The 12,891-nt window shown below is 40.6% G+C and overlaps 1 protein-coding gene across 6 annotated transcripts in view; it reads left to right on the forward strand.

Moving 5' to 3' along the window:
• Window positions 1-12,891, forward strand: part of LOC110502363 (kinesin-like protein KIF21A) — a 79,503-nt gene that overhangs the window by 16,949 nt on the left and 49,663 nt on the right. For all 6 annotated transcript variants that reach the window (XM_036959025.1, XM_036959034.1, XM_036959027.1 and 3 more), the window contains exons 2-3: window positions 7,863-8,085; window positions 11,210-11,392. In XM_036959025.1, the coding sequence (XP_036814920.1) occupies window positions 7,863-8,085; window positions 11,210-11,392 (406 nt within the window). The remainder of the gene's footprint in view (window positions 1-7,862; window positions 8,086-11,209; window positions 11,393-12,891) is intronic.

Consider the following 12,891-nt stretch of genomic DNA (forward strand, 5'->3'; position numbering starts at 1 on the left):
GTTTTCTGAGCTGGTTTAAATAGCTGATGAGCTTAATCGCTCTGATTAAAGAAACAATGTAACTTAAAACCTATTGTGAATATAGTCTCTCATTGAGGGGTAGTGAAGGGGAGGAAAAAATGCTAATTACTAATCGCAATATTATTTTGGACGATATTTTATATTTAATTTTGACTCCAGGTATTTTTGCTAGGTAATGTTAGCTGACGATAGTCGGCTGTACCTCCGCCAATACTTAGGTATTTTTCATCCTATAGCTCGTTCTCCATCTTTTTTTTAAAATGGTGAGCCAACATGTTTTCAGCACTTATTTCCTATGACTGATCATCTCGTTTTATAATGCTCTCTCTCTTGTCTATCTGCATCAGACATAGAGTTAGCAATATGTTTGGAACATCAAATCGCAAAAAAATGTGCAGTATTGACAATACACAGAATTGTGAGAATCGCAATACATATCGTATCGACACCTAAGTATCATGATAATATCGTATTGTGAGGTTCACAGTTTTCTTTTCTTTGTTCGGGCACATGCTATGAAGGCTCCAGAACAATGACGTTGTACACAATTGTGCACAATTTTCTGGACCCGTTTTGGCTCGTGAGCATTACTTTCAAAACTACTGGCTGAAATTAGACAAAACCTTTTAAGAGGCTCAATCACTTTAATTCACTGGTTTTAAAATACATTTTGTATGCCTTTTTTTTTTTTTTTTAGAAATGTTTTATTTTATTTGACTAGGCATGTCAGTTAAGAACAAATTCTTATTTACAATAAAGGCCTACCCCGGCGACACTGGGGCAATAGTGCACCGCCCTATGTGACTCCCAATCACAGCCGGATGTGATATAGCCTGGATTCGAACCAGGGACTGTAGTGACACCTCTTATGCTGACATGCAGTGCCTTAGACCGCTGCACCACTCGGGGGTATGTACAGTATTAAAGTATATCAGGATTTCATTCTGTGTTGAAACCTTTAAGAATTCATAAAAAATACAAAAGGACATTGGCAAAGGTGTTCAAAAATCAACTTTTCTCTATCTTGCCCCCCAACCCAAACTGAGAAGGCTCACTATACATGGGAGGGGATCACTACATATTTGGGAGAGACCATGTGCCCTGGGGAGAGAGGGGTGGAGAACAAATCTTTGAAACGGTAGGATTACATGGCAAATTAGTATGTTAAACTGCCTGAAACAAAGACATCCATTGTGGTAATGGAATAGGATTAGCTCTCTAGAGTGTGCAGGAAATCTTCAATTGGTAGAAAGGGGTTGTTCTGAGACTGGCATGTCAGCAAATGGATTTCATTCTGGGCTGACACCTGTGTGCTTAATACATTATTACAGACAGCCTTAAATGACAAGGAGGAACGAATTTGAGGATAAAATGTTTGATAACGTGTTGGCTCCTTTTTCTCTCTTCTTCAACCAAAACAAAAGAGGCTTAAACCTAAAAGCTTATTTTAAATTGTTTAAATTGTTTGAATTTGTGTATTTGTGTATTACATCATGTCACGCAAACAGATTTTGAGTGAATTTAAAGCTAGGCCTATGTTACTGTTGCTATTGTTTTATACAGTTACACTATCAAAATATTATTTTTGAATGATATATAGATATTTGTCTCCAAGTATCGATTTGTAAATAAAATAGGTTTTTATTTTTTACTGTAAGTAGCGTTAGCTAGCTCTAGTCGGCTGTACTGTACCTGTGCTAAATCTCCAGTATTGTTTCATCTAATAGCTTGTTCTCCATTTTAAATAGTGAGCCTGTTTTCAGCACTTTTATTTCCATGATTGATCAGAACTCGTTATGTCATGCGCTCTCGTCTCTCTGCAGCAGACACACTCAGTATACAAAACATTAAGAACACCTGTTCTTTCCGTGACAGACTGACCAAGGGAAAGCCATGATCCCTTATTGATATCACCTGTTAAATCCACATCAATCAGTGAAGATGAAAGGGAGGAGTCAGGTTAAAGAAGGAGTTTTAAGCCTTGAGACAACTGAGACATGGATTGTGTATCTGTGCCATTCAGAGGATGAATGGACAAGACAAAAGAATGTCTTTGAACGGGGCATGGGTAGTAGATGCTAGGCACACGGGTTTGTGTCAAGAACTACAATGCTGCTGGGTTTTTCACAGTCAACAGTTTCCCGTGTGTGTCAAGAATGGTGGTGGGGGCACATAAGTATCATGATAATTAGAGGTTGACCGATTTAATCGGAATGGCCAATGTTTTTAAATTAGGGCTGATTTCAAGTTTTCCTAACAATTGGAAATCTGTATTTTTTTTTACACCTTTATTTAATCATCATTTAACTAGGCAAGTCAGTTAAGAACACATTCTTAGTTTCATTGACGGCCTAGGAACTGCCTTGTTCAGGGGCAGAACGACAGATTTTCACCTTGTCAGCTCGGGGGATTCAATCTTGCAAATTTACAGTTAACTAGTCCAACGCTCTAACCACCTGCCTCTCATTGCACTCTACAAGGAGCCTGCCTGTTACGCAAATGCAGTAAGCCAAGGTAAGTTGCTAGCTAGCATTAAACTTAGCTTATAAAAAACAATCAATAAATCAGAATCATTAGTTAACTACACATGGTTGATGATATTACTAGTTTATCTAGCGTGTCCTGCGTTGCATATAATCGATGCGGTGCGTATTCGCGAAAAAGGACAGTCGTTGCTCCAATGTGTTCCTAACCCTAAACATCAATGCCTTTCTTAAAATCAATACACAGAAGTATATATTTTTAAACCTGCATATTTAGCTCAATGAAATCCAGGTTAGCAGGCAATATTAACCAGGTGAAATTGTGTCACTTCTCTTGCGTTCATTGCACGCAGAGTCAGGGTATATGCAACAGTTTGGATCACCTAATTCTCCAGAATTGTATGTAATTATGACATAACATTGAAGGTTGTGTAATGTAACAGGAATATTTAGACTTATGGATGCCACCTGTTAGATAATATACGGAACGGTTCCGTATTTCACTGAAAGAATAAACGTCTTGTTTTCGAGATGATAGTTTCTGGATTCGACCATATAAATGACCTAAGGCTCGTATTTCTGTGTGTTATTATTTTATAATTAAGTCTATAATTTGATAGAGCAGTCTGACTGAGCGATGGTAGGCAGCAGCAGGCTTGTAAGCATTCATTCAAACAGCACTTTCGTGCGTTTTGCCAGCAGCTCTTCATTGTGCTTCAAGCATTGCGCTGTTTATGACTTCAAGCCCATCAACTCCCGAGATTAGGCTGGTGTAACCGATGTGAAATGGCTAGCTAGTTAGCAGGGTGCGCGCTAATAGCGTTTCAAACGTCACTCGCTCTGAGACTTGGAGTAGTTGTTCCTCTTGCTCTGCATGGGTAACGCTGCTTCCAGAGTGGCTGTTGTCGATGTGTTCCTGGTTCGAGCCCAGGTAGGGGCGAGGAGAGGGACGGAAGCTATACTGTTACACTGGCAATACTAAAGTGCCTATAAAAACATCCAATAGTCAAAGGTATATGAAATACAAATGGTATAATAGAGAGAAATAGTCCTATAATTCCTATAATAATTACAACCTAAAACTTCTTACCTGGGAATATTGAAGACTCATGTTAAAAGGAACCACCAGCTTTCATATGTTCTCATGTTCTGGGCAAGGAACTTAAATGTTAGCTTTCTTACATGACACATATTGCACTTTTACTTTCTTCTCCAACACTTTGTTTTTGCATTATTTAAACCAAATTGAACATGTTTCATTATTTATTTGAGGCTAAATTGTTTCTATTGATGTATTATATTAAGTTAAAATAAGTGTTCATTCAATATTGTTGTAATTGTCATTATTACAAATAAATAAATAAAAATCGGCCGACTTAATCGGTATCGGCGTTGAAAAATCATAATCGCCTCTAGTGATAATATCTTATCGGGAGGACCCTGACAATTCCCAGCCCTAACTGTTGCCCCCGCTCACTGTCTTCTCTGCCACGTTGTCAAATATGGATGATTCTACAGAATCCTAATACTTCTTTAAAATAGAGCTTGCTCTGTTAATGTTTTTATTTCACAGTAGAACCAGCTCCTAGAATCATAACCATTTCATTTATCTGGCCTACTGGTTGATGTTCTGCTGACCTTGTTTACCCCACTGTCTATTTCATGCAGGCTTATAAAACAGGAGTGTTTGGCATTGGTCTTCCACCCCTGCCTTGTACCATGTCATAACCCTGTGTTACTGTTATCTAGCGGACATCCCATGACCTTCAGGCAGGGCTTACCTCTTCTCCCATCCCTACGTCTCTCCATCCCTCCCTCTGTCCAGCAGGCTGTGTAATCCTGTAGTAGGTTTGGTCGTTGGGGGTAATGGTGGGATCCAGTGTCACACAGACACAGTGAGTGCACTGTGCACCGACCACAACATTGTTCTCTGTGCCCACAGGGGACAATACAGTCCTTATATTCACGCAGGAAGGCAGGCCCACTGCCAGGTGCCTTTCTTAGCCGTTAGTTTGACCGTAACAGTGGAGTCCTTTTACCAGAGGAGTTCTGTACACTAAGAATAAACGTCTCCCATTTGTGTAAAATGGCTGGCAGAAGATACAATATACTAGAAGCTGTTACAATATATTGTAAACACTGTATTAGACCTGGTTGGGAATGCAGTGGTATGGTACAGGCAGCATATGTAAACACACAACTGTATGTATTTACCTTCTATATCTTTAGCTCTTTATCTGCCAATCACATTGTTTCTCTTGCCCTCTAGCACAGTCTCTCTTTCTCTCTGGATTTGACATCAGGTTTAATAATCCAGGGCCAGTTGGCCAGCTATAAGGAGGGCATTATAGACATTCAGCATTGGGGCTTAGTGCATCTCTAGCTCACACTCGTACTCCACACACTCACACACACAAATGCGTACAGTGCCATCAGTAAGCATTCATACACATTTGACTTATTCCACATTTTGTTGTTACAGTCTAAAATCAAAATTGATAAAATTGATTTACACAAAATACCCCATAATGACAAAGTGAAAATATGTTTTTAGACACTTTTCAATACATTGGAAAAAGTATCTATCACCCCTTTGCTATGACACTCCAAATGAAGCTCTGGTGCATCCAATTCCCCTAATCATCCTTGAGATGTCACTACAACTTGACTGGAGTCCACCTGTGGCCAAGTTGATTGTTTGGACATGATTTAGAAAGAAACACACCTGTCTAAATATGGTCCAACAGTTGACAGTGTATGTCAGAGCAGAACCTATACCATGAAGTCCCAGGAACTGTCTGTCGATCTCAGAGATATAATTGTGATGAGGCATATATTTGGGGAAGGGTATAAAACCATTTCTAGGGTGTTGAAAGCACATTGGGAAATTGAAAAAATATGGAACTACCCATGCTGTCTGACCAAACTGAGCAACCGGGCAAGAAGGACCTTTGGTCAGGGGAGGTGACCAATGACCACTTTGACAGAACTACAGAGTTCCTTGGCTGAGATGGGAGAACCTGCCAGAAGGACAACAGTCTCTACAGCACTTCACCAATCTGGGATTTATGGGAGAGTGGCCAGATGGAAGCCACGCCTGAGAAAAAGGCACATGACAGCACGACTGGAGTTTGCAAAAAGGCACGTGAAAGACATAAGTATAAAGCAAAAGATTATGTTGTCAGATGAGACAAACATTTTACTCTTTGGCCTGAATGCAAAGCGCTATGTCTGTAGAAAAACCAGGCACAGCTCATCACCTGTTTAACACAGGGCGGCAGGTAGCCTAGTGGTTAGAGCGTTGGACTAGTAACCGAAAGGTTGCAGGTTCGGATCCCTGAGCTGACAAGGTAAAAATCTGTCGTTCTGCCCCTAAAGAAGGCAGTTAACCCACTGTTTCTAGGCCATCATTGAAAATAAGAATTTGTTCTCAACTGACTTACCTAGTTAAATGAAGATAAAAAATAAAAAACACCATCCCTACTGTGAAGCATGGTGGTGGCAGCATCATGCTATGGGGATGCTTTTCAGCAGAAGGAACAATGAATGGAGCCAAATAAAGGCACATTTTTGATGAGAACCTGCTTCAGAGTGCAAATGACTGGGGCAAAGATTTACGTTCCAGCAGGACAAGGACCCCATGCATACAGCCACTGAAATGGCTTCAGAACAAGAATGTGAAAGTCTTTGAGTGGCCCAGCCAAAGCCCAGACTTGAATCCCATTGAAAATCTACGCACTCCATCTAACTTAACAGAATTTGAGATAATCTGCAAGAAAGAATGGGAGAAAATCCCCAAATTCAGATGTGCAAAGCTGATACAGACGAAGACGACTCAAAGCTGAAATCATTGCCAAAGGCGCTTCTACAAAGTATTGAGTCAGGGGTGTGAATACTTATGTAAATTAGATATTTCTGTATTTCATTTTCAATAAATGTGCAAAATGTTCCAAAAACAACATGTTTTCACATGGGGTGTTGCGTGTAGATGTGTGAGAATTAGTTTTATTGAATCCATTTTGAAATCAGGCTGTAACAACGAACTCTGGAATAAGTCAAGGGATATGAATACTTTCTGAAGGCACTGTGTTAAGCCAGCAGGCATGTTTTATGAGTCAGAGTATTGGGTCATAGATTCAGGGTAGCGTTATGACCTAACGTATGAGCTAATGCTTTAGGCCAGGGATGGGCAACTGGCGGCCCACGGACCCAATGTATTTTTTGTGGGGGGCAACTCAGTCGGGGTCTAAACTTAGAATAATAGGTGCAATTTCAAAATTTGGTTGTGCATCAGCAGTCACTCAATGTCAGCAAAACATTTTAGATTGGTAAGTTAGTCTAGCGGACATCTATCTAAACTTGTAGTAAGCATGGTCGAATTACCATTCGGGGTGGGGCCTATTGATAATCAGTTATCATACTTAAAACTGCAAACATTTGCCACCATCCTATGGCAAAAAATGTGTAGAAATGCAGCAAACTTGCTTTTTTTGAAAAGGCAACATTTTTCTACGCCCCATGGCAAAATGTTCAGAATTGCAGGAAATTAACTAAAGAAAGTTGCTCAAACCCTGCCTTAGTCCGACCGGTTCCTGTTGCTAGACTGGCCTTTTCGTAGACTTGAAAGTGAAGGTAATATGCCATTGTTAACTCCTTGTTTGAAGTGTACATTTTAATATTACAACAACATAAATCAACAGTGGTGTATGTTGCTGTACGTATTGAACACTTACTAAAAACAGCATACCGTTTACATACAGTGCATTCGGAAACTATTCAGACCACATTACTTTTGTTATTTTGTTATGTTACAGACTTATTCTAAAATGGATTAAAGTGTTTACCTTAACAATGTACACAATACCACATAATAATAAAAAACAGGAATATCACATTTACATAAGAATGTGCAAAGCTGTCAAGGCAAATGGTGGCTAGATTGGAGAATCTCAAATCTCAAATATATATTGATCTGTTTAACACTTTTTTTGGTTACTACATGATTCCGTACATGTTATTTAATAGTTTTGATGTCATCACTATTATTCTACAATGTAGATAATAGTAAAAAATAAAACCCTTGAATGAGTAGGTGAGTCCAAACTTTTGAAGGGGTACTGTATATAAATGAGCAAACATTTCAAAAACCCTTTTTTTGCTTTGTCATTATAGGGTATTGTGTGTAGATTGATGAGAGAGAAAAATATTGCATCCAGTTTAGAATAAGGCGGTAATGTAACAATTTGGAAAAAGTTAAGGAGTCTGAATACTTTTCAAATGTACTGTAGGTTTTAGGCCAATTACAGTATGTTTGTCTCTTGTTGACTGAATGACATTGTTTCTCTCTATCTCCCCCAGGATTCGTCCTCAACTGGCCCGGGAAAAGATTGAGGGATGTCACATCTGTACGTTTGTGACCCCAGGGGAGCCCCAGGTGATGCTGGGTAAAGACAAGGCCTTTACTTACGACTATGTGTTCGACATGGACTCCTGTCAGGACAGCATCTACGCTAGCTGCACTGAGAAGCTGATCGAGGGCTGCTTCGAAGGATACAACGCCACCATTTTTGCCTATGGCCAGGCAAGTCTCTACACAGCCCTGTCTTGACTGACACCTGGGGCTCCGGGGTCACAAAGTGTTGATATTTGGGTTGAAGGACAGATCTCTTGTGTATAGCCCAGGGGTCAAATGACCTGGGAAAACTCTGGGCCCTATCTACAGTATGCAGTAGGCTAAAGCAGTTATTCCAGCCATATTCCACTAGTTTGCACTGTGCCTGACATTGTAAGGCTGGTAATTGTGTAATGTAAAACGTCTGTTTGATCAGGACTCAGACTGAACTGGTATGATAATCCTGTGTGCGGTCCTGAAAACTCATTGACCCCTCCAATATTCTTTAAATGTATATATTCAGTATTTTTGTTGAATGCTTTTTAGCTCTTGGAGTGCTTATATAGTTTTTATTAGAGGTCGACCGATTATGATCTTTCAACGCCGATACCGATTATTGGAGGACCCAAAAAAGCCGATACCGATTAATCGGCCAAATTTTTATTTCATTTATTTATTTGTAATAATGACAATTACAACAATACTAAATGAACACTTTTCTTTTACCTTAACATCAATAAAAATCCATTTAGCCCCAAATAATGAAACATGTTCAATTTGGTTTAAATAATGCAAAAACAAAGTGTTGGAGAAGAAAGTAAAAGTGCAATATGTGCCATGTAAGAAAGCTAACGTTTTAGTTCCTTGCTCAGAACATGAGAACAAATGAAAGTTGGTGGTAACTTTTAACATGAGTCTTCAATATTCCCAGGTAAGAAGTTTTAGGTTGTAGTTATTATAAGAATTATAGGACTATTTCTCTCTATTATACCATTTGTATTTCATATACCTTTGACTATTGGATGTTCTTATAGGCACTTTAGTATAGCCAGTGTAACATTATAGCTTCCGTCGCTCTCCTCGCCCCTACCTGGGCTCGAACCAGGAACACATCGACAACAGCCACCCTCGAAGCATCGTTACCCATCGCTCCACAAAAGCCGCGGCCCTTGCAGAGCAAGTGGAACAACTACTCTAAGCACCATCCCTACTGTGAAGCAAGTGACGTCACCGATTTGAAACGCTATTAGCGTGCACCCTGCTAACTAGCTAGCCATTTCACATCGGTTACACCAGCCTAATCTCGGGAGTTGATGGGCTTGAAGTCATAAACAGCTCAATGCTTGAAGCACAGCGAAGAGCTGCTGTCAAACACACCAAAGTGCTGTTTGAATGAATGCTTACGAGCCTGCTGCTGCCTACCATCGCTCAGTCAGACTGCTCTATCAAATTATAGACTTAATTATAACATAATAACACACAGAAATACGAGCCTTTGGTCATTGATATGGTCAAATCCGGAAACTATAATTTCAAAAATAAAACGGTTATTCTTTCAGTGAAATACGGAACCGTTCCGTATTTTATCTAACGGGTGGCATCCCTAAGTCTAAATATTGCTGTTACATTGTACAACCTTCAATGTTATGTCATAATTATGTACAATTCTGGCAAATTAATTACGGTCTTTGTTAGGAATAAATTAACTTCACACAGTACACAACGAGCCAGGCGGCCCAAACTGCTGCATATACTGCTTGCACGGAACGCAAGATGAGTGACACAATTTCCCTAATTATAAGAAATTTATATTAGCAGGCAATATTAACTAAATATGCAGGTTTAAAACCATATACTTGTGTATTGATTTTAAAGAAAGGCATTGATGTTTATGGTTAGGTTTGGTGCAACGACAGTGCTAAATCATCACCCGTTTGGCGAAGTAGGCTGTGATTCGATAAGAAATTAACAGGCACCGCATCGATTATATGCAACGCAGGACACGCTAGATAAACTAGTAATATCATCAACCATGTATAGTTAATTAGTGATTATGTTAAGATTGATTGTTTTTTATAAGATAAGTTTAATGCTAGCTAGCAACTTACCTTGGCTTCTTGCTGCCCTCACGTAACAAGTAGTCAGCCTGCCATGCAGGATCCTCATGGAGTGCAATGTAAGGCAGGTGGTTAGAGCGTTGGACTAGTAACTGTAAGGTTGCAAAAACGAATCCCCGAGCTGACAAGGTAAAAATCTGTCGTTCTGCCCCTGAACAAGGCAGTTAACCCACCGTTCCTAGGCCGTCATTGAAAATAAGAATGTGTTCTTAACTGACTTGCCTAGTTAAATAAAGGTGTTTTAAAAAATTTAAAAAATTAAAAATTCGGCCAAATCGGTTTCCGATTGTTATGAAAACTTGAAATCGGCCCTAGTTAATCGGCTATTCCGATTAATCGGTCGACCTCTAGTTTTTATAAAAGGTTTCTGAGAGTATTGGAGGTGCTTCTGTCATTGCTAGCCCTCACAAAGCTCTCTGAATCTGTAGTAGCACCACTAAAGCACACACTCTATCCCTCTCCCTCTCTTTTCCTATTCAACAGTTCTTACTCCTCATGCAGTTTGGCGGCTGAGCCTCTCTCTCTCATAGGGGCTTCCTAGAACTAAAGTCTGTTTGATGGGAGGGGATTTCAATGCTGGTGGGTCTTAAGTGATGCAGTTAAGTAGGCCTGCACAACTCTTAAGATATTCATTAATGTTTTTATGTGAACTCCTCTCCCCCCCACCCATCTGTTCCACACCACCACTGCTGCAGTGACTGGTGACCTACTTCTTGTCTGTCTCTCTACCATACTGTACAGATGTTGGCCCTGGCTCTCGGTCGCCTGGTTCAGTTTTACCCTGTGTTTTTACTCAGACTAGAGACATTTGGTAGGATATGTGTCTGTCTAGTCTGTGCTGGACTAATTCATCTTTAACACAGTCCCAACAGTTTGACCCAGTCAGCAGAATCCTGGGGTTCTTCCCACTTCGTTATAAGCACAGCAGATTTAAATGAAACTTCAATTAATTCATTAAGTTGAATAAATTAATCTCGTTATCTCTCTCCTTGCTCATCCCCTCCCCCATTCCCCCTCCTTTCCTCGTCCTTATCTTTGCTCCCTCCTCCCCCTCTCTCCCTTCCTCCTCTTTCCATTCCTGCTCCTCTCTCATCCTCCCCTCTTTCTCTCCCCCTCTCTCTTGTCTGCCACCCCATCTTATCCTCCTTTTTTCTTCCCCTTTTCCGTCCTTCATCTTCCTCTTCCTCCTCCTATAGACGGGGTCAGGTAAGACCTACACCATGGGTACAGGGTTTGATGTTAATATCGGGGAAGAGGAGCTGGGCATCATACCCCGGGCGGTCAGCCACCTCTTCAGGGGCATTGAGGAGCGCCAGCAGACCGCTAAAGAGCAGGGACGACCCGTTCCTGAGTTCAAGATCAACGCACAGTTCCTGGAGGTATGGACTACGGAGACACAGAGGAGACACAGAGGCAGGGAATATAGGTAACATTCTACTTGTAAATATGTTATAGAGTGAGCTAGGGACAAAACCACACTCTCCGACACAGAGGATTACTTCAAATAATACATCAACCGTAGGCTGGCACTACGTAAGCCTGACATGGCTGTTTGTGTATTATTTTTGGTAATCCTCTGTGTCTGAGCGTGTGGTTATGTCTCTATCGCTTAACCTCACTCTATAACATATTTACCAGTAGAATGGGGTTCTTGTAACCAAGAACCCCAGGATTACGTAGCGCCAGCATCAGTCTATGTGTTGACACGGCACAATTTAACTAGCTCCCATCTCTAGTCTCCTACACACGTTTCTCAGACTGTTGACAGTGGACAGCTGTCAGCGGGTGGGAGCAGGTTTGTTAGGGTCACGGTTTGGGGTGGCAAGGGTTAACACGGGATGACTGCACAGTTGTGTTTGCTTGTCATACTGACAGAAGCCTCATGAGGACAGACTTAGTCTACTCCTTTTTATGACAGAGTAATATACTGTGTCTGTCATAGAAATAGAGTTAGTAGAAAGGATATGGCCGGAAAATCAACAGGATTTTGCTAAATCTACCCAATATTGTAAGCAATGATCACTCCAGCTGCCTCAGAACAGTGAATGGGAATGTCCATTCTACCAATACTAATTCTATGTCCACAGAGAAAACAAACGGATCGATTATCAGCACAAACAAATAACTCACTGTTTAAATGCACACATTAAAGGGATACTTCGTAATTTTTGCCCTTTATCTACTTCCCCAGAGTCAAATTAACTTTGGATGACATTTTTATGTCTCTGCGTGCAGTTTGAAGGAAGTTTCTATCTAGCACTAGCACAATTGCTAACAAGGGTTAGCGCAATGACTGGAAGTCTATGGGTATCTGCTAGCTTGCTATTGGCGGCCATTTAAAATATCTACATATTTTGGCATAACAGTATTAGCATTTAGCAGCTTTAAAACTTATACTCTACCATAATACATGGAAAACCAGATGTTTTGTTTGTATCTTAGGTTTATCCCACATAGCCTCTTATAACAACCAGAGATGGGAATGACTATAGAAATGGGTAACACATCATTTGGGTACTCTATCAGTAGCATGTGGACTGGCAACAGGAAGTTCAACAAATCAACCAAAATAAATGTTGTTACTTGTTCACTCCCCTTCCATAAAACTAGGCACTGGCAGAGCCATTTATTTAGAATATATACTGCTCTGGACCTTAGCCACTAGGACCTTCGCCACTAACACTAAGCTACTGTCGTAGAAAGGTCATTCTTGCTGCCTCCCGAGTGGCGCAGCGGTCTAAGGCACTGCATCACATTGCTTGAGGTGTCACTACAGACTCGGGTTCGATCCCAGGCTGTGTCAAAGCTGGCTGTGATTGGGAGACCCATTTGGTCCCAGCGTCGTCCGGCTGTCTGTCTCTCTCTATAACATAATCAG

Source organism: Oncorhynchus mykiss, chromosome 2, assembly GCF_013265735.2.
Source record: "Oncorhynchus mykiss isolate Arlee chromosome 2, USDA_OmykA_1.1, whole genome shotgun sequence".
NCBI lineage: Eukaryota > Metazoa > Chordata > Actinopteri > Salmoniformes > Salmonidae > Oncorhynchus > Oncorhynchus mykiss.